Below are 27,622 nucleotides of genomic sequence, written 5' to 3'. Positions count from 1 at the left end.
ACTTAGAATTTTAATAATCTTAAATCAGGGAACAGAGGTACAAGCAATTCATAGCAGAGCCTTCCTCACATAGGATCTCCCTTTGCAAAGGGAGATTTGCCACAAGTTTCAATAGGAACAAGAGCAGGACCTTAAGGAGTGGATTAGTTACAAAAAAAAAAGTGCAATTCTGTAGTAATCCTAACTTGCTCATTTTTGTTCACTACACCAATGCAACTGTTGATTTGATGCCCCTTCCCCCCAACCCCCACACCCAGACTGAATATAAGTGTATCCAGAAACCAAATTCTGTAAAGGTTCCAATCTCCTTAGCTAAATTTTCACTGTTTATTTTTCACTGCAGTAAACTGTGTAAGAGCCACACTCAAGGTAATAAAATGAAGTGACGGTATGTGGGACCACCATGGGAACGATCAGACATCTGGCTTGCAAGTACATATATAACAAGTTGATGATTGCTGTATTTAATAATCTGTTACATATACACATTCCTAGGACTCACCACCCTCCTACATGAGTGCCAATATTTATATAAATTCCATAAATGTAAACACTATCTTACAAACATAGTATACAGCGTAGCTATATATAGTAGAGCAGTAAAGATGGATTTTTCAGCTATTCCCTGCCTCCTGTACTCCATGAACAAGATTTATTTCCACAAAACTGGCAAGGGTTTTAAAAACTGAACAAGATAACTTAATACATACAGCTATTGGATAATACAAAAAAAGCCTATGGTCCTTAATATTCCGCAGGTTACATAGAGGGGTGTACTTGTACCAGAATGAGTAAAACAAAGAAAGATCAATGTATTTCCTGAGAAGGCAATTTAATTTAGAAACTGAGCCTACGATATGTAATAATTGTGGCTAAAATACAGAATGTGGGGAACTATTTTTAAGCAGACTAAGTCACTTCCATATTTCCACTGGGAGTGAGACAAACTGACAGCTGAACTTCAGAAGACGGTACCTGACAAATGTCTACACAATTTAACCAAAAGGTGGTGAATTTATTTTTAAATCCTCAACTAATGTAACTTTAAAGCTCATAAAAGCTTGTATGAGATTTATAACTTCAGGAACCACGGAGAGGAATGAACATTTTGTACGAGTGACATTAATAGCACAATTCCAAGGAAATCCACGGGATGTGTCACCGGCATTTTAAAAATGAATCAGAAAAAACAGGTTATAGAATGCCAGATAACAGTCTTAATTTTATATTAACTAGGGGAGATAAACAGAAACTCATCCTAGGAAGTTTCCTTAACTCCAAGTTATAATTTAAATACAGAGTAAAATATAGCACTCATTCCTACAAGAAATAAGGATCCATTTCAAGAGCTAGTTCAGCCAAGCAATGACCAGCCACAGCAGTTAAGGCTTGAGGTGAAGCTATGTCTAAAGTTACAGGCAGTTATTAAAGGATGCATAAAAGGTAGCAGTAGCTACTGGTTTGTCACTTAATGAATAATTTCAAACAAACAACTTTCTACTCTCTATTTAACTCCCCATCTAAAGCTGCCACCACCTTAACTGTGCTTCCATTCTCTCTGCTCAACTCATTTATTGCACTAGTGGTAGATTTCAGTGTGAAAGTTTTAGACCCAAACCAACTATTCTGTAAATTTTTTATTTTAAACTAACAACAGCTGAGAGATGTATTAAAAAATTTATTCCAAAACCTTCAGAGGCCCACTAACCCTCCAGTGACAACTGGTTGTCTGAGCAAGTTAGAGAGCACCATTATCAACAGCATCATTTTGCTGTGATTATGGTTTTAAAACACTGACATATTCTGTAATGAAGAGTCCTCAATTCAATCCCATGGGCAAACAAACACCGCTACTGAAGAAAGATTAACTATGCTCCACTACACTGAGCTTTTCAAGTAGAAGGCAACGAGCCGTCTGAAATGGATGCAATTTCCACAAGGAAAGGGTCACTTCTGGCAGAGTGTTCTGAAAAGTGGTTTTAATGGTTCTTAAAATACAAAAAGATAAGATTTATTTTTTTCTATTCTATTGTCAAAAAATATTTCAGTGAAATACAAAAAGTTGAGCCTTTGGTTTACCCTCCATGACACAGGCATACCATAATGTCAGTTTTCTTCACATTGCCTTGCTGGGGTTTCCCATGTCTCCTCATCTATATAGTGAATCATCTGTGACGCCTGACCTATAACTGCTTTTTCACTTTGAGCTATAAATAATGCATCTTGTTCTCCTTCTGCTAATTGAAGGTCAGAGCTACAAGAAACATTAGATTCATCAGGTCTGTCTGTCAAAAACTCCGCTGCAGCTCTAGAAGCCTGTCCACTGTCAGTTTCAGCTACTGGTTCTGTCTTTAAGTGAAGTCCAAACATATCATTTCGGATGACGTATCGAACACACTGCAGAATCACATTCCTTTCGTGTCGTATGTCCTGGGCTAATAACTGGAATGAAAAAGAGAAAATGATTCAGGTTTCTTTCTCCTAGTCAGTAACAGATGCCAAGTAAATAAGGTATGGTGATCCCGTTAATTTAGATGTGTTTGCAAATGTATATAATAGGTTTGCAAGCAAGATTTGGAAGTAAAGAGGCAGGAGAAATTACCCTATTATGTTGAATTCAGGACTTGGAGCCAATCTCAGCTCCACCACTGATTTACTGTGGGGTGTTGGCAAAAATCAGAGTCTCATCTGTAAAATGGGATTATTTTCCAGGGATGCTGCAAGACTTGTAACACTGCTTTGGAAGATGTGAAGTTTTAATTAGTATGTGAACATTATGACCCAGATTCAGTAAGGCACCTTTGTCTCATTGACTTCAAATTGGATAACTCACATGCTTTATCACTTTGCTGAATCAGGGGGGTATAGTTTTATCACTGCGTTAGAGCTGGTTGAATCTGACAAAATCCTTTTGAATAAGCTGTCATTCCCAGTTTAAACTACCTGGCAGAAAAATTAATATATCCAAAATGCCATTAATTTTTTCAAAAAAAAAATAAAATACATGTTTCTTCACCAGACTGCTAAAGGCACTATTTTCTTTGAACTCCTACTAATGCTGCAAGAAAGTTAAACTAGTATTTATACAACAGTTGGAAGACTGTAGGATGTTTTTGGCATCGTGAACACTAAGAGTAAGTGGACTTTGCTGAGTAAGATGTGAGTATAAAGTAGGGGGTTAAATCTGTGACTATGTGATCATTTACAAAGGAACTAGTGTAAAAAGTTGCACTCAGCTGAACTTGGCATACAAGATCTGATGGGAAGCAATTTGTTATAAATTTATTTCCAACAAAGAAGTCTATTTAGCTATTTAAAAGGGTGTTTACTATCCAGACTAGCTTTTTAAAAAAAAAGAGTTGCAAGTAGTTAGTCCATAAAATGAACTAGTTACACTTTTTGGTATTTCCCTATACATCAAATTCTTGATATGATTGAAGTCAGTTCAGATAGTGGAGCTTATTGTAATCATCACACACACACACACACTGAGGACAGTGCAACAACATTCTTGTTGCTGTAGTTGGGGTAACTGCAGAATTCCCAAGTGGTGGCATGAAGAAGCAGATGGGATGCACAATCGTCCTTTAAAAAAGTTTGTTAACTGGCCATCTGCCTCATTATATTTCAACCATATGAGCAAGTAGATGCACAAACACCTTTTTATCCTGCTGTATGTATTGACAAATATTGGAAGAAATAGGACGTATAGATTTTGTTATTCTCAGTCAGTCTGTATGCATACATGGGACTATGATAAACATGCTGGGCGTACTGAAGCTGATTTAATGAATGCCAACAGAAAGCTCTGCAGCACCACTACAAGATCTGCTTTTAAAAAAAAGCACATCATTTCACACACAGCATGTTCTTTCAATAAGCAAATCCCTTCAGAGGGAGGAAGGGGGATGGACAGGTTTTCGACAGACTTTCTGACTTGGTTTCTCAGAATTTTCACACCACAGACCACTTTCTACAGTGGCAATCATCTTCTGGATGCCTCTTATCACAAACACCCACTCCAATCTACATTTTTCCTACTACAACCATAGTGATTAACACAGGAACAAGTAACGTTAGGACAATATGAAAGTGAGAAGACAAAAATAAATATGCTTTACAATTAAACATCTGTTCCATCCACCTAAGATCCCCAGCCCACATATTATATCTATGCAGTTTATTCCTTCTCTCTGGTGGCAGAACTTGACATTAGTAGCCAGTCCTCCTTTAGGCACAGTTCTTGCTGTTCTGATCCCCAAGTTGCTTTATAGATTGGTTCCATCCTTAGCACTGCCACACCTCCAATTTCAGTATTGCTTGAAAGGAACCAGGGTTGCTTTTTTTCCAACCTTCCTCTGCCGCATGGAGTAATGATCGTCTGTTATGTCCAGATGATCCTATCTTACCTAATCTATTCCCTGTCATTGCAGAGGCCTGGGGCATTGGTGGCACCTCAGTCTCGCCTGTTTCTCTCTCTGCCTCTGGCACACAACAATTTAGTACCTGTACTACACAGGAGGACAGACTAGATGATATAATGGTCCCTTCTGGCCTTAAACTCTATGACATGACAGCTGAATCTGCCAGAGAAATGTAAAGAGCAAATGTGCTGGATGAAAGTCGTTGTGGGTTTTTTTTGCTTAAGTTTAGTTTGTCAGAATAGCCTCTGCATACCCGACTCATCCTCAGCTAGAAAGAAAAGCTGCAACATGAAGACTGCCTGTTTTGGTCAAGGAGGCTTCACCTAAATCTTCAGAACACCAGTGATATACAGGCCAGTCTGCAAACCAGTGAAAATTATATTTCTACATAGAATACGCCTGTGTATGCAGGAGGGGGACCATAGAATCAAAGGACTGGATGGGACCTTGAGAGGCCATGTAGTCCAGTCCCCTACCCTCATAGCAGGACTAAGTATTATCCAGACCATCCCTGACAGGTGTTGTCTAATCTGCTCTTAAAAGCCTCCAATGACAGAGATTCCACAACCCCCCTAGGAAATTTATTCCAGTGCTTAACCACCCTGACAGTCAGAAAGTTTTTTCTAATGTCCAAATGAGGAAGAAGGAGAGAAGAGGGTTGGACAGGATGCCTGATGTTCCCTGACAACCATTCTAGCTGATTAGAGATAGGTGTTGATATGAGGCCCTACACTGACTGAGGATGTGAGTACCACGCTTCTGGTTGAGACAGACTGGATGGTGGCCTTGTGCCCCATCAAGGGGGCAGAGGGAGGGGAGAAGGGAATCCGAATAATGACTGAACCACATAAAAGCAAGCATGATTTATAATGTGAATCTTTAGAGGGGGAAAAAAAAATGAATAAATAAGTAATTTTGCCCTTAGTGTAGCTTCCTAACTATGTGATTAAATTTTCAATTCTGGCTCACCAAAGCAAGCCATAATCTGAATAATACCATGCAGTAATCTGTTTACATATTTGTGTAACATTTTTGCTGAACTGCATGTTCATCCAGCCACCACATTAAAAAGAGCTGCTGTTAATATAGACAGCTTTATACTGTAATATGACTCATGCACAATTATAGTAAGACCCCTGTGTGGCAGGCAGCCATTATTTGAGAGAGAGAGAGAGAGAGAGAGAGAGAGAGAGGTCCTTTACCATTTCCAGCAGTGTTGGACGACGTTTGGGCAGTACAGGGAGCGACTTCTTCCTCCGTCTGTCAGAACCTCTGCAATGCCCTTTGTTTGCATTTGAGCTCGCCAACGTTGCACTTGCAAATTCTGCACGTTCCTTGCGATTTATGCTATTTGGACTTTGAGGGATATTTGAAGCTTGAGGGATATTTCGGAGGATAGTCTGATTTTCCTTAAGAGCTTTTGCTACAATCTTGGCAGGAACTTCTAAAAAAAAAAAAAAGAAGAAAGAACAAAACTGTAAACTCTCAAAGTCCTAAATAACAATCACACATCTCTGTACTGACAGCTCACCTAGTTACCACTACTGGTACTAGCATGTACTGTTTTAATGATCATGGATTTCTACAGAGGAGGGGATCTTATCCTCATTCCCATAATAGAAAACAAACACAGAAATTACGTGACTTGCCCAATATCAGAGAGTCAGTAGAGAGTCTGGATCAGAACTCGGGTCTCTATCTTGCAATTAGTCCCATGCTCCATACATCAGAGAACACTGCTTTCACTTTATAACCCAGTTTACAGTGAAATATATGGACAAGAAGGCTCCGTGGTTAGGTGCTAGCCTGTGACCTGCAAGATCCAAATTCAATTCCCTGCTCTGCCACAGACTTCCTCTATGACCATGGGCAAGTCACTCAGTCTCTGTGTCTCAGTTCCTGGTATGTAAAATGGGTGGTCATAGCACTTACCTCCCTCGCCGGGGTGTTGTGAGGATAACTACATTGAAGATTGTGATGTGCTCAGATATTACTGTAATGGGGACCAGGAAGGAATGAGCTCTGCATTAAATCAGAATGTGCACTCAGTCTTCAAGCACTACAAGAATCTCTAGTGGTAGCGCACTTACGTAGAAAGTACTAGAAGCTTGGATATTAGCTCACAGGGTGAGTGACAGCACATTCCTGGCTCTCTTCACCAAATACAATTTTAGGGTAAGGATTTTAAGGCTGTTTTTTCCCCTCACATACATTTCTCCAAAAGTTATCAATGCTCGTTTTGGACAGGATGCATCTCCACCTTTATCTCAGAACAAGGTGGTAGGACAGGACACGTAACATAGGGGGGAAGAAACAAAAACAAGAAAAACAACATTGTGAACCTGTCACCCTTTGAGGAAACTCTGGAATGTAGTATAAAAAAAGAGAATGGTTATTAATAGACAGGCTATGAACTAGATAAATCAGAGGTCAGATCTTGTAGGCAACTCTAATGTTCTACACTCAGTGAATCCCGGGTATACAAAAAAGGTACATTGTGGTTGCTACTGCAATATAAATAATGAGCGGTCTCTCCCCCAGGGAGCAACAGTTGCTCTTAGAGTAGCCTCAGTGCAGTCTACTGGGTTTTTCCATCCTTCCATTCATCCCATGTTACCTTTTTCCATTCTCCATTTGTGTCTGTGTTCGTATGAAGTACACTGAAAGCAGAGAGCGCTGCAAGCATAACAGCAGAAAACCTTCCCCCTTGAGATACAAAACATTCTACCTATAACACAATGTTCCCTCACTGCCTAACAAGCTAGAGTGGCAGATCCAAGGCTGCTCTCAATTACTCCACCAGCAGCTAGAGGTGCCAGGAATGAGGATGCTTTCCTACTCATGAACACCCTGAAGTAGAGACAGTAAATATTGTGTTTATATCTTTGGTTAGATCTAAGAATATAAGTCTCTGAATATAAAAAGCTGCAAATTTACATATTCATAAATGAGGACAAGACTACGGGAAGATGGGTGGCAGGAGAGGCAAGGTGCCCAGACTGCATGCCACCCTCCTTCTCAGATTGATGTTTATATGGAGGGGAAGTGCCTTTTCTGCTACACTTTGAATGCTTCTGCGGTTCATTGGGGGGGGGGGGGAAGCTTGTTAGACCCCAACTCACCCTCTGGTTCGCTCTCGCTATCTGATGTGCTGCCATAGTTGGTCACCAGTGAACTCAGGGCAGAGGTTACCTGCTTCGGAATGACAGTCAGTCCCAACTTTCCATCCTCTGCAGCTGCTCCATCCTTGTCTGACTCTGTAAAGAGAGTACCAAGACCTTTCAATGCTCCCGTATGTTGACAGCCAGCTTTGTCACTAGATCTTCTCCTGGAGAATATGCATCCGATACTGGACAAGGTTATTCAACACCATTGCTTGATAAAATGCATGTTACTTCCTTTCCATTAGCATTCAGGGGTAGAAGTTGTCTAAACACCAATTTATGGCCCTGACAAAGGCCGTAGGGGAAAAAACAGTTTGATTTCTCTGAACAAGGACTTGAGCTTTTGGCTCCATCTTCATATAGTGAATTTAATTACAGTCTTTGCTATTAACTGCAAATAGCAGAGAGGGAGAAACTTGTTTAGATTTCCTGGACGTAGTCAGGTGATAAATATGTACAGAAATTAATCTTTCACAGGGGGAGAATTAATTACATTTAAAATCAGAATTGCCAAGGGGAAGAAATTTTGAGATTGTGACATCACTCTAAAGGACATTCAAATCAAGCTTATAAGACTATGGCAATGAGATCTTGAGGAACTTGATTACTTAAAAATATGTATTTAGTGCCATCTATACGCATGCTGCTTTAGTGAGTATAATCCAAGTTGTTCACGATAACACAGAATACCAGGGGGCTAAGATACAGGATAATGACTTATGAATAGCTGCTAGTGGGCAAAAGGGAAAAATCTACTAAAAGCATCGCAAAGTAAACAGTTAAGATCACAGACAGATTTAATGGGATGCAAAGCTATATGTACCATGACACACCATTTCCTTTGGAGGCATCACAGATATACTCAAATGTTGGCATTTAACCAGAAGGCTAATACATGTCAGTTCTTTTGCATGGAACCTACATGGAAATTTTTTTGGGGGGGAAAACACATGCAAAACCCTATTGATAACATTATTAGAAAGGTGTCTGTTAAAAGTTTTTGTGAATGCCTGGTTCAATTACAAGAATTAAAGAACCACTACCTGAAATCAGGATTTTGTTACAATTGTATTGTCCATGTATTAGCCCCACATTAGATTATTAAACATGAAAATTTACAAAAAAAACCAAACAGTTTGTCACTATTTTTGTTTTACTTTTTACATTTCATTCATCCTAAGACAATGAAGTCAGTTTCACTTTTAGGTTCTCAGAACAGCATAATTTTGTTTCAAACATAAAGGGACCTGCATTTTTTTTTAAAGCAATTTTTTTGGGTGGAAACATTTCTACTCCTTTGTTTTTAAATCAAAGTTTGTTTTTACAACAATTAATTCTGGACCAAATTTACGTTAAGACTGTCCCTTTAATCTATTTATTGTAGAACACGTAATACTGTACACAAACTTCTCCGTGGCAGGATTTCCAAATCACTGACCAGGAGAAAAAAGTTTCAGGGTTCTTCTATCAACATTTTATGTTCTTAGCAGAAATTTCCATTCAAAAGGAAGTTCTAATGAAAATCTGGGTACAAGGGTCTTTAGTGAAGCTGGCAGCAACAAATCTACGACTAACTAACCATTGAATTGCCTTGGCTGTAGTGCAAGAAAGTCCTAACAATGTTTTAAGTGGCAGATAGAAGAGTTGTCAAGTATGAGAGAGCACTTATCAGTGGCATTTTCCAAACCAAGTGTAAAGTCTTTGAAAAGACAAGCTCTTATCAAGTTACCAGCTCTCCTAAAAAGCTGTTACCTACGTAACATTAATTCCCCCTAAAGTAAAAGTTTTCTCCAAGCTCCTCCCCTCATCTTACCAGCATCACTATTTGCCAGAATGCCAAGTGGATCCACATCCTTCATACAGGTCTGCGCATCTGAAACAGATTGTTTTTCAGGTTTCTTAACAAACGTATGATTTTCTGGTCCACTAGCTGCATTTTGCGCTTTCAGCAGAGATGCATCATTTCCATCACCTTTCTTAAACTTCTTCCAGAATTGACGCTTCTGCTTTTTCTTCTGTCTTCCTTGCCACCCAGAAATCTCTTCATCTTGTGGAGCTTTCCACATTCCCTTCATTTTGCTAGAGGAAAGAAAAATGTAAAATTCTTACACAAATAACACCACATAAAGAAAATGAAACTAATCAAGGTAAACACCCCCCAAACAAAATTTAAAAACCCTGCGCACTATAGCAGCCAAGAGATTAGAGGAATATTTATCCTTCAATACAACATTTTTCAGGTTTCCCTGTGTTACATTGCTCTGCCCTGCCTTCAATGTTTTAATCCACCAGTTTCAGCATATTAGTAGCCAAATGCTGTTTACTAGAACACCCATCTACAAGTGCTTTATTTGGGGTTAATAAGTCTCATTTGGCTATTGGCACAATGAACTGAGACATGACAGAAGGAAGAGGAAGCTATGCCGGACACAAACATGAGGAAAAAAAAAAAAAAAAGACTACAAAGAAAGCAAGACAGAGAAATGGAGAAACACACATGATAATGGGGATGGGACAAGGTATGACCTTGATGAGATAGGAACAAAACTAGGCAAGCTCCTTAATTCCCAACCCAGTGGTTGAAACAGTCCTAGATTTTTTCATTTCACATTACAAAGTCAACACTCTCTTCATTCAGAGAAATAAGGCCATTCAAAGGCAGAAAAACAGAAAGGAAAGAATCTGTCATCAGCATATGACCATTATTGAAGTCACCTTAGTTTTAGCATATACTGTTACAGTACTTTGCAGAATACTGAAGCCTCAGACACATCAGACCAACCTATCACTCCAATTGCAATGACTGCTTACACATATGGGTAAGGGAGGGGAAGGGGGCAGAGGTAGAATGGACTGCTAGTGAGGGAAGGGGACATCAATTTTCTTCCTTTAGAGCAGGATATTTCAAGTTATATCAGGGAAACATGGAACTGTGTTTTTAATACAAGTACGTTAAAGATAGAGAGCTATAGTATGCTAATTCTACAAATCACAAAATGAGCCTCAAATCTACATATTTGAGATTATGGCAAAATGCTGGAAATGTGTTTAGACCATGGTTACAGTGAGAAGAGCTCCTATAAAAATGTTAATCCACGCCTGCCGAGAATGGGTCTTCTAAGTGATAATTTACTTAGTGCTTTGACAGAAGCTTAACTGCACCTCCAGACTATTATATTAACACAAGAATTCCCATACCAGAGTGGACCAAATGGTTCATTTTATTCACTATCAACGCTCCAACAGTTGAATCCACAGAGCACATTAGAGGAAGCTTTCTAATACCTGACAAATTTTGAAATACCATACAAAGGGCAAAAATTTCTCCCTAAAACCAGCTGATTCAGGCAATTTAAGATCAACTCCAGCTGTGCCACATTCTTCCTTTGACCTTAGGCAAGTCATTTCACCTCTTTGCGCACCAGTTCCCCATCCACTAAATGGAGGTAACACTTTCTCTCACATTTTGCCTTTATTTAGACTGTAAACTCATTGGGGCAGGAACTGTCTTTTACTACGTGTTTGTACAGTGCCTGGCAGAATAGGGTCATGAACTCAGTTTGGGGTGTCTAGGCACTGCTCTAACAAATAGCAACACTTAACCAATGTTTCACGGGTTAAGGGAGGCTGTGATACGGGAGGTGCCATAAAACCAAGGCCCTGACCACTTGCGGTCACTAAAAACCCAGGGCACTTCTCAAGAACCAGAATTAGATGTCCCAGTCAAATTCCAATTTGGAAACTGCCTTCTGCCCTCATCTGCTGCTTCTATCAGCAAATGCATTCTTCACTTCCTGTTCCGAACTACAGCATAACTGTGCAGTATTAACCAGCTGCTACATTCTACCCTGCAGGTAGCTACATTTAAGTGACAGGTGAAGTGGTCCTTCTGTATCTTTAATCTACTCCATAGGGATGTTGAGAATTAATATTTGCAAAGCACTTCAGAGGGCCAGAATTCAAAGGGGGTATAGAAGTATGAAATGCTTTTGAAAAAAAATCTTACTTAGCTATTTGCCTCAATAGGAAAGCTTCCAGAGAGCAAGTTGAATTCTCTTCTGTTTCACACAACAGTAAATTTGCAAGATTAAGCACCTAGTTCCAGATTTTTATTGTTGACATTCATATAAAAAATTACAACTTTTTGGGCAGCAGATTGAGTTTATAGCACTAACAGTTAGGAAAAAGAGGCGCTTTAAGAAAGCCAGGGTTATAGAGATCAGTTAGTGAGAACAAACAGGAAACAGTTTACATCATTTTTCTGATCACTCTTCTGACCAGAAGTAAGAGATTTAAGTATAATTGCTGAGTGACACCTAAGGGCTGCTCACTAGTGAAGCCACATGTGTTAAAACAAAAATTATTAAATACCACTGATTTTGTTACTTTGACAAGCCAGATTCACTTTTAACTTTAGTTACTAAACAAGCAGGAGAGTCTCTTAATGTCTGCTTTCATGCATTCAACGCTTTAAATTCACAACTAGTACTGAGAATCAAACACTTGTTGAAGTGCCCCTGCAATTACAAACCCCTCCTCCCCATGCAAGGAGAATCCCATATTTTTTCTTTAAAAGCAGCAGGCTTTACTATGGGCCAGAAGAGATGCGTAAAGGCAATCTGAGATGCTACCAGAGATATAAGTGACAGAAGTGGCTTCTGAAGCTTCGTCTACATCAAGAGTAGGCAACCTATGGCATGCGTGCCAAAGGCGGCACGCGAGGTGATTTTCAGTGGCACTCACACTGCCCGGGTCCTGACCACTGGTCTGGGGGGCTCTGCATTTTAATTTTATTTTAAATGAAGCTTCTTAAACATTTTAAAAACCTTATTTACTTTACATACAACAATAGTTTAGTTATATATTATGGTCTCTTTCTATAAGTCTTTCTAAAAACATTAAAATGTATTACTAGCACACAAAAACTCAAATCAGAGTGAATAAATGAAGACTCAACACACCAATTCTGAAAGGTTGCTGACTCTGGTCTACATTAAGAATATTTGCAACCGTTGACATTACCAAATTAGGTTACATTGGTATAAATCCACTTAGCATTTGTGCAGCCCATCTATCTGAAGGATTTGCACTGGCATAACTAAAATCAATGTAGTTACACTAGTGCAAGATTTTTTAAGTGCAGACAACTTCAAGGCCCAAGCCCACTTTCCCACAGCAGAAAGAAAGGTCCACAAAGAAGCTGGAAGGAGTCTGACATAACAACCTGGGAACAATCTTGCTGCCTCCACTCAGATCCTCTGGTCCATTAAACCAGACCCTGGAGGTTTGGGAGATTATAACGCCTTTAAAAAAATCCCTCCCTACAGCAATATTCAAGTAAAGCCACTGATGAAGCTTGACATGAGGCAGACAGCATGCAGAAAGGTGGGGTGGGGGGAGGAAAAGAGCAGAGACTACACATATGGAGGGAAGGAAAAACAGATCAGAGTGCATGAGGGGAGTGAACAAATAAAATCCAAGAGGAACAAAAAAAGAGCCTCAGAGAAATCAAGATAAGGCAGGGTGAAAGAGATGAAAATAAGAGTATTGCAGGTACTTTCAGCTACCAAAGCAGTTTACAGTGACAATTAGATAGCTTAGAAACTCAAATAGGTAATTCCTTCTTAAGTTTGTTATTATTGCTCTGAGAATCATCAGAGAAAGCTTACCCAAACTGTGCAGTTGTCAGCACGTCTCCTCTCTCCTCTTTTTCTATCTGTAATGCTTTCTTCTTTTCAATGTTTGCCAAGGTAGGAAAATTTCTAGAGCAAATAAATATATATGTTTTTAGAATGTTTTACACACCCTTGCTCTAACTCACATTTGCATTATGAACAGCACAGGAAAGATTTAGTTGCGCCCACAAAAAAATGAAATATTAAAATCAAATTATTTCCTCCTGAAGCAGGGTTTGGTAAGAAAAATACATATACCTCTACCCTACATACGTAGATGAAGATGGACCTTGAAGTACAGAATCTTTTTACACACACGCCCTTTATGACAGCATAGGATTATGCCCTACAATTTTTTATTTTAAGTGCTTCATCCAATCTAGTTTTAATTGTCTTAAAGGTACAATATATGTTTATCAAGATAGTCTCATCCTCCATGTGAAAGAGTTTCTGCTTATCAGTCTCACTGATGTTGGGTTTTGAAATGAAATAAAAAACTAAAGTGTTTCACACAAAAACAGTCTCTGGATGCATATTCAGCCACAACACTTTCAGTACCTAGATGTCATTGCTCTGTAAAGCACTTTGAGGCAAAAAGGCTATACACAATAATCTAACTCGATTCTGTTCTTTAGGAGAGTAATTCAGGTTATTAACATTTTATAAGTCTATTAATATGGAAGAGTGAGAAGCCTGGAACAGCTATACATATATATATTATCAACAGTCTTCGGATCCACATATTTAGTCTTGTCACATTCAACTTTCTATTATTTTCTAACAGCAAAAGTTAAGTGCTAAAAAGTCACACTGATGCAAGACAAGCTGAAGGACAAAGATGGAAAAAGCATAAGTGGTTTCTGAAAACCCTGCCTTGAACAGAAATTCTGGTATTAGGAGGTTTTCACAGATCATGCTTAGATTCATTTTTTCATCGATTCCAAGGCCAAAAGGGACCATTGTGATCATCCAGTCTAATTTCCTCTATAACACAGGCCAGAGAACTCCTCCAAATAATCCCTCTTAGAACTAAAAACTTTCAGAGAAGCATTGAGTCTTGATTTAAGAAGTTGCCAGTGATGGAGAATCACCAAAATCCTTGGTAAGCTGTTCTAGTGTTAATTACTCTCACTCATGTACATCTTATTGTCAGTCTGAACTTATTCAGATTCAACTTCCACCCACTGGACCTTGTTATACCTTTGCTAGATTGATGAGCCATTCAAAACACATTCACCGTGCCATTTATTTTATTATGAGGAGATGATTTTTAAAAAATCTTTCAAAGTATTGATTGGTAATAGGACATGAAGCCTGTTACCTTCAGGTCACCAGTTCAAATGCAGCCTAGATTACTAGTCACCAGAAGTCACAATATGATGGCTATTCAGTAGAGTATATATGCAAAGTAGGCAACATTAGTTAAGTGGGAAGATGACCACATTTCAAAAACTACGGTCACAATTAGCTTCTTTGTTGGCAGAGAGATCATGATATTACCTTTCCTCTCTGCCTGCATATAAAACTGCCCAAACAACACGTCAAGAGACTTTTCCACATGCTGGAGGGAAATACACAAATGAGATTTAGTGTTATCAGTAAAGTTGACATCAGAGCCCCCTATTGGCTGCCTGTGTTGCCTGTGAGCATAGAGGCCTCAAAAAGCACCTCACCACACCAGCCTAACTTTAGGTTTCTGAGGCTGAAGAGGGGCTTACCAGGCCCCAAGACTACCCAAACAGCTTCAGGACTTTCAATGGAACAGCAAGTGCAAAGTCCATAGTCACCACCGCAATTAAGGTGACATTTCCTAGATTAAAAAAGTTCTGTTTGGGCAGACTAAGAAGAGAGGAAAGTGTCAGTTTTCCTATTGCAGGTGGGTATGCATCCTTGGTGTAGGTATTCTCACCAACAGGTTTTAGTAGAACACACATTCTTGGAAGACGGAGCAACTACTATAAAAAATAAAATATTCTGATCCTGCAAAGTAACTATTCATAGTTGGAAAAAAAAACCAGCAACAGGAGAGGAATTAAAAAGATCCCTTACGAGTCTTAGCACAGAAATGAACACAACTGTTGTCTATTTATGAGATCACCAATGATTACCTTAAAAAAAAAAAACTCTCTCCTGAGTAACCACAGGAACTTTCAGAAAGAAGAAAGTTGTTTTTCTAGTACCACAAATTCAAACTGCATAACAGCTCACATTCCCTCTGGTGCTCCCTTTTCATTATTGTGACAACAGCACAACTTCAGTCCTAAATTCTTACTTTACTGGAGGCCCAATTACTGCTTCACAAAAGCTACAGTTTTTCAGAGTATTAATAGAGCATCCTCATTTTACAAAAAGAGTATCAGAAGCCACCAAGGCAGTCATTTTGTTGCACTTATTTATTATAAACAAGATGCCCACACAGGCAATGAAAGCACAGAAATAAACCACAGAACTATACCACCTAGTGGACTTGTTTTAGAACAAGTTCCGAGTTACACAGCCTTATTATTCCTATTCCTTATAGATAAGCAACAAGCCCATTTCCAAAGTATTTTTCTCAGGCAATTTTGTACAAAAGTTTCTACAGTAACTTACTTGCAATATGACATTAAGAGCATCTGCACTTCACATACTGAGCAGAAAAATTTGAGTCTTTACACAATTCAGGTATAAAATATTTCACCAGTAAAAGTTTACTTAGAATTAACTGTAGACACCTTTATAGTTGACTCAAATTCAACAAGAAAATCATACAGTTTTACTTTTTATAAAGTGAATAGTTTTTGTAGGGTACCTACAAGTTTGCTGTAAAGCTCTCACCCTCTACACAGTGTGGATTTATGTCCTTCATTTGCCAATACCTGTACTCAATCCAGCTCATACTATTTTCCTCATCTGTTAGTGTCTAGTACAGAATGTTTATACACACATAAACCTAGAACTTTTCCAGGGACTAGGCAGCCAACTAGAACATGCAAATTGAGGGCCTGGCAACAGGTGTTTGGCTTTACCTGCATACCTCAACAGAGGGCTGTTTAGAAACATAGAAAGTGCCATACAAGATCAAACCTGAGGTCTATTTAGACCAGTATCCCATCTCCAGTGGCCAACACCAGACGCTTCAGAGAAAGGTGTAACCACTAAGCAGAGGTGTGATAATCTGCCCGCCCCCTACACAACTAGATCTCATTCTAATCTCTAATAGAAAGAGATTGTCTTAATCTCTAAAACATGAGGCTTAATATCCTTTTCACAGAATTTATTAATTACTACTTCATGAAAAAAATCTATTTTAACTTGTTTTTTGAAAGGTAAAGCACAAGAGAAAAAAGTACGACCTTAATGTTGCAATAGCACCTATAAGCCAACCAGGTAAGGGCCCCATTATGCCTAGCATTGTACAAACATAGTGACAGTCCCTGCCTCAAACAGTTTACAATCTGAAAGACTCACTGTTACACTTTCATCTCCAACTTCAGAAGCTGGAAAAGAGAAGCCTTCATTCTGAGGGAATACAATAAAGTAATATCACTGCTATAACTATTTTTTTTAAAATATACCTCTACCCTGACATAACGCCACCCGATATAACATGAATTCGGATATAAAGCAGTAAAGCAGCGCTCCGGGAGGCGGGGCTGTGCGCTCCAGCAGATCAAATCAAGTTCGATATAACGCGGTTTCACCTATAATGCAGTAAGATTTTTTGGCTCCCGAGGACAGCGTTATATCGAGGGAGAGGTGTACCATAGAAGATCATCACACACTGAGCACACCACTGTAGTTTTCTCTCGAAACACGACAAACTCAGCAGTCACTACTTCAACGTACAGAAGACTTTAAAAGTTGATTCTTGGGATCACCTGATTCAAAACCAAATCTAAGGTGCAGACTAGTAAAGTTCTACTATATTATTTAGAAGCATTTAATATTTACTTGGGCATTCTGTTAGTCACGCTCCAGTCATCAACAAGATAGAACCTTATAAGTTAACTTCCTGTTCTTTTACTGAAAATTAAATAGTCTTTAATTTCTGAACTGACGTAGAGGTACTTAGTCTGATGTACAAAACACATCTCATGTGCTACAAGTTTTTTGAAATAAAATCCTAAACCAAAAACAAAAAACAAAAAACCAAACCCAAGCTGCATTTTTAAGTATAGGCCAAACAGTAGCCATGTCTTCATGTCTGAACAGCTTAAAATCCATTACATAAATGAATGTTTCAATGTACTTCTTAATATAGGTGTTAACACTTTCAGTTTTGCTATCTGACCTTCCCAAGGGCAATGTTACAGAAGATGAAGTATGACAACAAACAAAATGGGAGTCTTACTGTACAAGCAAAGTGAACTGACATCAGCACAAGTTGGAAATCTGCCCACAGATATTCCCCAAAAAGGAGACTTCTTGTATCCAAGTGATGAAAGGAGTTGCATGTGAAAAATCCACTATTAATTTTTTTATTTATTAATTTTCAATTTTCAAAATACTAAATTTTCACTTGGAGCTATCCTAGTGCCAAAAAAATTAGCCATGGGTTACCGATATCATAGATTACATTTATTTAATGAACTCTGCAACACTTATTGTATTTACATAATGCGGGAGGAGGAGGGTTCTAGAAGCTTTGCTGAAAAAGAAAGCCAGTTTGCTATGACACCAAATTCCAGATAACATGAAAGTGAGCCAAGAATTCCTTTTGAATTGCTTTAGGATACAGAAGCAGCTTTGGTACCCACAGCAGCTAATAGTCACTGAATTTATCAGACAGAAGTCAAGCTTGTTTTTTCCCCCATTAACTATTACTCCTGGGGGAATTCTGTGCACCCACATCCGTCTTGCATATTGTATTTTCATGCACAAAAACCAAACATTTTGCCTAAGCAGTGCTGCAGTTCCGCCTTTTGCCCACCAGAGGCCACTGTGGTAGCAGAAAAAGCAGCTGAATTCATGCCTCTGTTCTGGCATCACAGCAGCCTCAGGTGGGTAAAAGGTGGAACTGCAGCAATTAGGCAAATGTTTTTTATGCAGGAAAATAAAAATTTCTATGCCCAGTGTTGCTGAATTCCCCCAGGAGCAGAGTCCATCACAGCATCCTTCCTGCCCAGCCAGGTTAGGACAGGGTGGAGCACACAGAGCTGCAGGGGGGGGTGTCACAGACTGGGGTTCAGAAGGGCTGGGGGTGGGGTGGGAGGGCAAGCAGGCATGGGCTCAGAAGCTAGTGGGGCAACAGTGTTGAGCCTGGGGACAGAGACTGCAGAAACCCATGGGGATGAGGGATGTGGGGACAGGAGCAGATGTGCCTGACTGAACAGGAGAGGCTTGGGGTCACCCCTAGCTTTTCAGAAACTCCAAAGCTTGCCAGCATGACTTCCCATCATCTTACCTGCCAAAGTCTGTCAGACCACAGCAATTTTTCTAGGAAAATCTCTCTTTGTAGCAGAGTCCCCTTTGTCAGACAAACTTGTCACTGAGCCTCTCTCTCTCCCTGCCCCCTCCTTGCCACTGTTAAGACTGAGACATGGTGGGAGAGGGAGGCTTGGAGGTGGTATCCTGACAAGTAGAGCTTGCAGATCTACCACAGAGAAGGCAAGATCTCCTCCATCTGGCAAACTTCTTGATTCACTACGGGTGAGTCCCAAACTGATAGACCATGGCAGGTTTATTAAGAGAGTGTGCAGGCAATGCTTAGTATGTCTCCAGAAGGAGAAATCAGAGAGCCATGTGGGAGAACAGAAGGCACATGGTCAGAGCAGTGGGTTTCCCTGCACCTCCCAGTCAGCCTACCCACTAGTTCCCAGCCCAGTATCCCAATGCCCACTTTATCTCCCCAGTTCCACAGTACCTCTTTCGTCCTACACCAAATCCACTGACCCATTCCACACAGAAAGTCTATTCATGCTTACTTTGTTTTCTTGCAGAATTTTAATGTCAGTAAATCTGAATAAAAAAGTCCTCAGGTGTGAATATTACAGAGTAGGAAGAGGAGAAGCTTTTCTGGACATACAGGATGTTCTGTAGAACATGAAAGAGCTACAGTTATGTGCCAAGAGATGTCTTCCACGGACTTTCTGGGGTATGTCCCATTCAAGCAATGGCCAGGCCTATTCTTATGCAATCTAGTAATATCATAGACCACTGCAATGTGACTGCAAGCTGGAGCCAGTTTTGTTTCTGAAGCCATTACAAAGAGACGCCCAGTAATAAAATCCACCTCTCTAATATAATGCTATACAGCACTACCACTAATTTTCTCTCTCTCATACATATAAATAATGAATAAAATAAAAGTAAGGAAGAGAGAGACATTACACACCTATATTAATATAAAAATGTTCATAACCCACAACTGCAGCCAGAGAAACAAAATCTAGAACATCTACGACAACCTGAATTATTAATCAGGTGCAACCTGCTTATCTTTGAAAATTCAGTAGGATCAGATCCAGACCAGTACAATGTCTATTTTCAAATATCCAGCTGTTTTTCTTTCATCTTATCTGTGAGTGTAGGCATTATCTCCATTTCACAGATGAGGAACTGGTCATTCCTATAAGTGCATTAACCACAGAATAAGTTTAATCAGTTTAATCTCTTATACCTTTTGATTTAAAGTGCTTTACACTATTACAAACAGGAAATGGTTTTTGTAGAAGAAAGAGGTACCAAGTAGTACTTATCCTTGAATAAATGCTCTCTATGAACAGGGACATACATAAGGGGGGGGGAAAGCAACGGTTTCACCCCCCCCAAAATCTCCATGTGTCCCTGCAGCCTGGGGGACGAAGTAGCAGGGCAGCTGCCTGAGCTCCTTCTCCCTCCCCCATGGCAGCTGTTGATTCGCCTTCTCTGCTGCCTCCAACCCCGGCTCGCCTCAAAAGGTGGACTGCAAAGCAGACAGCAGTGCTGGGACTCCAGCAGCAGGGAAGAAGCAGCAGCAGCTGCATAGGTGGGGAGCGGAGGAGCTCAGCCTGCAGCCAGCAGCCCTACTGCTTCCTCCACCCTCAGGCTGCAGGGACAAAGTGCTGCTGACAGAGGGAGCGGCTGCCTCCTCGCTGCTTGGCATCCTCACCAGAAGCGTCCTGCCAGAGGCATCCAGAGAAATGTAGTGGGGGGGGGGGGAGGAAGAGCACAGGAACCTTTTATTAGTGTGTGTTTAATGTGGCCTTCCAAAAGTGGTGATATTTAAATTCCTGCACACGTCCCTGTATATGAATTAGCAGAGCTTGCTGAATGATAATCAAGAGATACAGGTTAGAAAGAATGTTGTTAGGTACAAATTTGAAGTCTACAGAAATTACTTGTCAATTTCTGGAAGTCTGCACTCAATGAAGTATACTATAGAGGTGGTGAGTACACCATTTTCAGATGTTCACATCTTCATTATTTCAGACCCAACTATTTCCAATATCATCCAGCACACATTCCTCATTTCAGGAATCTGAGCTTTAAACATGACATGTACAAACAGTATGAGTTATCTAAAGACAAAATAATGCATCTTAAAGACTGAGGCATACATTTTTCTTGCTGGCGTAACTTGAGAGTTTGAATCTTTTCCCCCCTAAGCATTAAAAAAGATTATTAAGTTAAGGGCTAGGAACCCCAAGGGACAGGAGTGCACAGGAGTGCACAGGAGTGATGAGAAGTTTTGGAACTGAAAGCCTCTTACAACTTAAAATATACAGTCTCGGAAACTCACTCACCTTTTTCTTTCCTCTCTCCATTTAGCAATCTCCTCTGGAGTATCTAATTGTATTCTTTTAGCACCAGGAGCATGCATCTAGGGAGGACAAATTTTCAAAAGCATTACAAAATGTGACTCAATTACACAAAATTCTGCAACTTTAAAAACCCAGACACTGATTAAGTTGGGTGTAGCATATAGAAAATGAGAAGACTAAAAATGATACATGGTAATTTTTGTTTCTATTATGTTGTCTTTTACATGCTTTTCATGTTTAATATAAGTTTGAGGGTCACTTTTAAAGCTGGGACTGGACTTTGTCATTCTGCAGAAATATAAAAATGCGTAAAGACAACCAGAGAAGAATGTAATAATCAATTCTACAATTTTCATGGACTCCATTTTTGAAGCAGTTTGGGGTACCTACATTCTTCCAGTGAATCTGAACCAACTTCTCATGTGCACTGAAACTGCAACCATCTTCTGCACACTGCAAAAGAAGAAAAAAAAAAATACTCCAACACTATTTGAATGGAATTATACACACAAGAAGAGTCAAGATGTAGCCCACTTATTTTCAACTACATTGCATACCACTGCATATTAGATCACTTTCTTGAATGGTGAAACAAAATAAACTGCCAACATAGTCTCAGTTACTCGCACAGAGCCCTGAAGATGTAAAAGGCTAAGTACCAGTACTACAGCATTAACAATTAAATTTAATAAAAAGACATTCAATTACTAAGTGGCCTAAGAGTAATACATTATGGTCACATTTTTACAATATTTATTCTCCACAGTACCCATTTATGATGACATCTTAGGATTCAGAATGCACTCAACAATTTATAACAGTGCAGATCTTCCATCATTTCATGCAGGAATTGGAGCAGCTGGCATCCAAGAATTAGTCTGAGCCCCATTATAGAGGACTTGCCAAAACTGTACACACACTGTAGTCATCCCTGTTCTAGGGCAGGAGACCGTCAGCATTTCAGATTGGATGCAAACAGCACAAGCACATTGTCAACATCTCTTAGGTTCATGCTGTACTGGATACCTATAGGTGGCCAAAACAAGGCAAAAATCCCTCTTGCAGTGTCATCCCTGAAGACTTCAGTAATTCACGCAAAATTATATGACTTTTCACATATCATGGATAATTTCAACTACTGATTACCAATTTTATATTTACCATTATGAATCAAAAACCTACATGACCAACATGCTTATAAGTACAGGAAGAACCTATGTACTCAGTTAGGGCCTCCATTTTCAATCGTAATCAAAAAAGAACACCTGCGACAACACAGTGACTCCTTGCACAATAGGTGCTGACTTCACGTTTTGCCAGTGGGTCCCTTATTCTGGCTCCGACCCCTTCTCCAAGGCCCCACCCCCACTCCACCTCTTCCTGCCCCATCCCCCTAGACCTCCCTGAATGTCTCCTTCTTGATAACTCCCTCCCCTAAGTGCCTCTCGCTCACTCCTTTCTGCCCCCTCCTGCCTTAAGGGCAAAGTGCATGTGCTGGAGGGGTGCTCTGCCAGTTTTGAGAGGAGGCCATTTTCAGCATATTTATACACTTTCATTCTAGTTATTGAAAGTGTGTCTATCACTGGTATCTCCCCTTCCTGATGTTTACCAGTTCTTGCTCTCCACTTGTGTCCCTTTCCTCATCTCTCTCTCTCTCTGCTCTCCACCTCCCAGTGGCTCTGTTATCACCTGCTTCCACCCACGCACTTATAGCAGCTGTCTCCCCCCAACCCCACCCTCTGCCGCCAGCCCAGAAATTTGTCCTCCTTGAGACAGAGAGAAATTTAATTCAACAGCCCAGCATAGAAATGGCCCATTCATTTATCCTGCTGTGTCGCTTCAGCCTCTGGGGCTGCAACTCACCCTTGCTTTGAAGCTCGCTCCTGACTCCCTCACACACACTGCAACTTTTGTGGGAGGGGAGCCCCTGGTGGGACCATGGCCATAAGCTGGGGGGAGAGTTGCTTCCTCCACTGGGCTGCAGCAGCCCAGCATCCTGAAGCAAGACGAGCTCAGATGTCCCAGGGTAAAGCAAAGCAGTGTCTCCTGATTTGAAGCTGATGGGGGGGTGGTTGCAATGGAAGGGATTCCCTGGAATCTGCGGGCCTTCCTGACACAGGGAGGAGGGGACACTGGAGGGGGGCAGGAGAGACAGAGATGAAGATTATCTCTGGGAAGAAAAGCTCCTCAGAGAGGCTTGATCTGGGTGTGGGGGACACCTTTGAGCTGGGCACTACTTGTGCCTGCTCTCATGCCTGGCAAAGGGCAAACTTTTCTTAAAGAAGCCATGCCCTTTGGTTTGTTCCCCTGCCAGCACTAAGGGGGTTCACAGCTGGTTTCTCCTGGCTGGAGGGAGGGGCACAGGTCCTGTGGGAGACACCAGTGTGGGTTGAGAATAGCTGGCTCGGTCCTCGAGAAACTCCCCTCCCATATTCCCCCCAGTAGCCCCATAGGGCCAGCCGAGAAGCTGGCCACCCGTCTCCCACAACCCCCTGCCGAGAGGCTGCCCACCCCATCTCCCCCTCCCCTCCGCAGCGAGCCCAGAAGCTGCCATGCCCTGGCTGCTTGTCTCCTCTAGCCCAGCTCCCTCTGCCCTAAAAATTGAAAGGACTCACATTTGCCTGCAGTGGGAGGTGCAAGCCCACTGGGAGCTTCAGCAGCTGCAGGGGAAACAGCTGATAGGCGGGGACTTCCCGCCAAGCAACTGATTGGCTGCAGCCAGCCAAAGAGCTGATGAGGGCTGCTGCGCATGCTAAATAGCTGTTGCTCTCCCCGGTGGGTGCTAAGCATCCATGAATTTTTTTCTGTGGGTGCCCCAGCCCCAGAGCACCCATGGAGTCAGCACCTATGCCTTGCACTATTTGGAGTCAGTGAAGATGACAACTCCAAAGAAAGTGCCACCTAGCAACACCTCCTGTAGCACATGACTTTCCATTGTTGATCTCCCATTCGAGCACTGTCTGAGACCAAAACCTGCTTAGCTTATGAAATCACAGGCCAAAATGGTATAACTATAAATTGTAAAAATAAATTTGCAGGAAAGTTTGTCTTATAAAGCAGCTTAAACTAACCTGTGTATGCTGTGCAACATGTTCATCATATTTTTCTTGGTTTTTATAGCCACGATCACAAGTATCACAGTAATGAGAGAAAACTGGTTCTTTTTTTCTTTTGTTCTGTTAAAAAGAGTGACACTGTTATCATTTCTTCAAAAAGTAAGTTACACTTTATTTTAAATAGAAGCCAATATGCCGGAACATGCTTACATGATGATATTAAAATTATTTTAGTTGGTCTTTCAATAGTCAAAACATTTCATACATAATCTAGACCTGGGGTTTGCAACCTTTCAGAAGTGATGTGCCAAGTCTTCATTTATTCACTCTAATTTAAGGTTTTGCGTGCCAGTAATACATTTCAATGTTTTTAGAAGGTCTCTCTCTGTAAATCTGTAATATATAACTAAACTATTGTTGTATGTAAAGTAAACATGGTTTTTAAAGTGTTTAAGAAGCTTCATTTAAAATTAAATTAAAATGCAGATCAATTTAATGCAGTGGTTCTTAACTTGGGGTGCACGCAACCCCGAGGGAGTGCAAGATGCCCTTCCTGGGGGTATGAGACATGCAAAATTTCATTAGAAGCTGGAGATGGCTGCAGAGCGCTGGGCCCAGGCCAGGAGCAGACCTCAGCTAGCAAGGGGCCAGAGGCCCGAACCCCAGACCATCAGCAGGCTGAGCGGTGTAACAGACAGAACCCCAGACCAGCAGCGGCTCATCCACTGCTGGTCTGTGGTTCTGCCAGCTCCTGACAGCCGGGGTCCCAGCCGCCGGCCCTGCTCAGCCCACTGATGGCAGCGGGTTCCATTCACCCAGACCAGCAGCGGGCTGAGTGGAGCCAGGGGCCAGAACCCCAGACCATCGGTGGGCTGAGCGTGATGGCAGACAGAACCCCAGACTAGCAGCGGCTCATCTGCTGCCAGTCTGGGGTTCTGCCAGCTCCTGCCAGCCGGGTTCCCGGCTGCCGGCCCTGCTCAGCCCGCTGCTGGCTGGGGATTCCGTTCACCCAGGCCAGCAGCGGGCAGAGTGGAGCTGGCAGCCGGGACCCCAGATGGTAAGGGACAGGCAGCCGAAACTCCAGATCGTCAGCAGGCTGAGCAGGGTGGCAGACAGAACCCCAGACCGGCGGCGGGCTGAGCAGCTCAGCCTGCTGCCGGTCTGGGGTTCTGTCCACCGGCTCCTACCAGCCAGGTTCCCGGCTGCTGGCCTCGCTCAGCCCATGCTGGCCAGGGGTTCTGTTCACCCAGGCAGGCAGCGGGCTGAGCAGGATCGGCAGCCGGAACCCCGGCTGGCAGCAGTGTGCCAGTAAAAATCAGCCTGTGTGCCACCTTTGGCACGCGCGCCACAGGTTGCTGACCCCTGCTCTAGACTGAAAAATTACTAAAAAAAAAAAATCTAATTATTGTGTTCCATATCTCGCAGTTTCCAACTCAAATGTGCTCAGTTTACAAGTAATATCTTTTTACTAAGTGTCACCACTACTAACATAACCAAAATGCCAAAGTGGCTTCATCACCAGAAATAAAAGTTCTTGCAAGGTTAGTATGTCTCAACAATAAAATCATGTGCGCAACGTACAATTTAAGTAAGTTGATTAGAGCATCCCTCCTTTCATGCATCCAGAACTTGCAGACTTGTTTCATCATGAAATGCTCTTATTTATAACATAATATTTAACACAGAGGTCGGCAAACTATGGCCCACGGGCTAGACTGTCCTACCTGGCCCCTGAGCCCCTAGCCCCAGAGGCTAGCCCGTGGCCCCGGAGGCTAGCCCCTGGCCCCTCTCCTGCTGTCCCACCTCCCCTGCAGCCTCAGCTCACCTGCCACCAGTGCTCTGGGCGATGGGGCTGCGAGCTCCTGCCAAGCAACACAGCTGCCAGTTCTGGTGCTCTGAGCAGCATGGTAAGGGGCGGGGAGATTGGATAAGGGGCAGGCGGTCCCAGAGGCAGTTGGATAGGCGTGGAAGTCCCAGGGGGCCTGTCAGGGGGCAGGGGTGTGGAATGGAGTCAAGGCAGTCAGGGGACAGGGGAGTTGGATAGAGTGCGGTTCCATTGGGAGCGGTTCCGGGAGGGGGTGGTCAGGGGACAAGAAGCAGGGGGGGTTGGATGGGTCAGGGGTTCTGAGGGAGGCAGTCAGGGGTGGGGGGGCCAGGCTGTTTGGGGAGGCACAGTCTTCCCTACCCAGCCCTCCATACAGTTTCGGAACTCCGATGTGGCCCTCAGGCGGAAAAGTTTGCCCACCCCTGGGTTAACACATGTTACAACATATGGTTATAACATAATCCTCATTAGTGTGGTAGGATTAAGACTACTGTATCCCAGAAGTACAACTGAGTTACTGAACTCCACATAATAGATATAATAAGTACCTTTTGCTTGAAGTTTCCACCTGGAGAATGTTTAAAAAATGCAGGTGTTGGTTCAACTTGCCATTCTTGGGTGAAATGGCAATTTCCACCTTCAATAAAAAAAAATTACAAGAAAAATGAAATTATGCATAGCTGTTACAATACTTTCTTCAATATTGTGTTTGAAAAAAAGGCAGTGCACTCCACATAACCTTACAAAAAAATCTTTTAAAGAAAAACACAAATATGGAAGTTTTTTGATCCATTTGATATTCTTTACCTTATCTGTGTAATCACAATATTACACTACTTGTTATCTTATACTCCTTGGTGTCCTATACGTCATTGCTAAGACCTCTCAGGATCTCCCTCATTCTAAATAACTGCCTGAAAATTAGTGCTACCACTTAAAAAAAAATCAAAAATACTAATTTATTATTAATAGTGCAGAAAACACAGATTTTTTGGTTTGTTTTTTCAATGACATCATCAACATGGGAAACCCCAAAGGGACACAGCCTCCTTGGAGGTATATTATATCATCACCAAATCTTTGACAAATAAAGACAAAAACCTGGTTTTAGGTTTCAGGGTTGGGAAACGGAAAAGAGCGTGGGAACGACCTCATCCTTCTTTTAGTCCTAAAACGTAGCCAGCACTGGAGGAAAACAATAACCACCTAACAGAGCCACAAGCCAGAGTGCACGTGAGAAGCAGGGCTGTCGCACCCAGGACTACTCCTCCTCACCCCCGCCACCCCGAGATGCGGGCGGGGAGAAACCCTGCGCGCCCCGCAGGATGGATACGTGGGGAACGGGGCAGGAGCCCCCCAGCGGGGAGGTTACATTGGGAGAACAGGCCCGGGTGCAGAACCCCTCCCTCTGGCCCCCGCGGGGTCTCCCCTACCTGGGTGCGGGGCTCCCGGCAGCTCCCCGTACGCCGGTGAGGGCTGGTACCATGCGCCGGGCGGCGGATAATCCCCAGGCGGCGGCGCCCAGAAGCCGGGGTCCCAGGCGGGGGGCGGGCAGAACACAGGAGGCCTGAACATGGGAGGCGGCGGCGGGTACCAGGCGAACGGATTCATGTCAGGCGCGAAAAGACCCTTCCAGCCACCCGTGCTGCTATTGCCCGCGGCGCCCGCTTCCACATGGGGGACACCGGCGGCCGCTGCATTATACGTCACTTCCGGCACTGCCGTAAACACCGCGCCCCAAAGCCGGGGTGTGG

At 42.0% G+C, this 27,622-nt stretch overlaps 1 protein-coding gene across 1 annotated transcript; it reads right to left on the bottom strand.

Moving 5' to 3' along the window:
- Positions 1–313: 313 nt before the first annotated feature.
- Positions 314–27,593, bottom strand: NUFIP1 (nuclear FMR1 interacting protein 1). Its single transcript, XM_030565540.1, has 10 exons — positions 27,302–27,593; positions 26,417–26,505; positions 24,059–24,163; positions 21,378–21,440; positions 20,970–21,046; positions 13,258–13,350; positions 9,402–9,667; positions 7,547–7,681; positions 5,627–5,868; positions 314–2,442 (listed from the first exon to the last, which is right to left on the bottom strand). Exons 1-10 carry the CDS (start codon positions 27,477–27,479, stop codon positions 2,107–2,109), a joined length of 1,584 nt encoding a protein of 527 aa, XP_030421400.1. The 5' UTR covers positions 27,480–27,593; the 3' UTR covers positions 314–2,106.
- Positions 27,594–27,622: the final 29 nt, after the last annotated feature.

The sequence above is a fragment of the Gopherus evgoodei genome, chromosome 1 (genome assembly GCF_007399415.2).
Source record: "Gopherus evgoodei ecotype Sinaloan lineage chromosome 1, rGopEvg1_v1.p, whole genome shotgun sequence".
Classification (NCBI taxonomy): Eukaryota; Metazoa; Chordata; order Testudines; family Testudinidae; genus Gopherus; species Gopherus evgoodei.
This window is presented reverse-complemented; position numbering and strand designations above follow the sequence as displayed.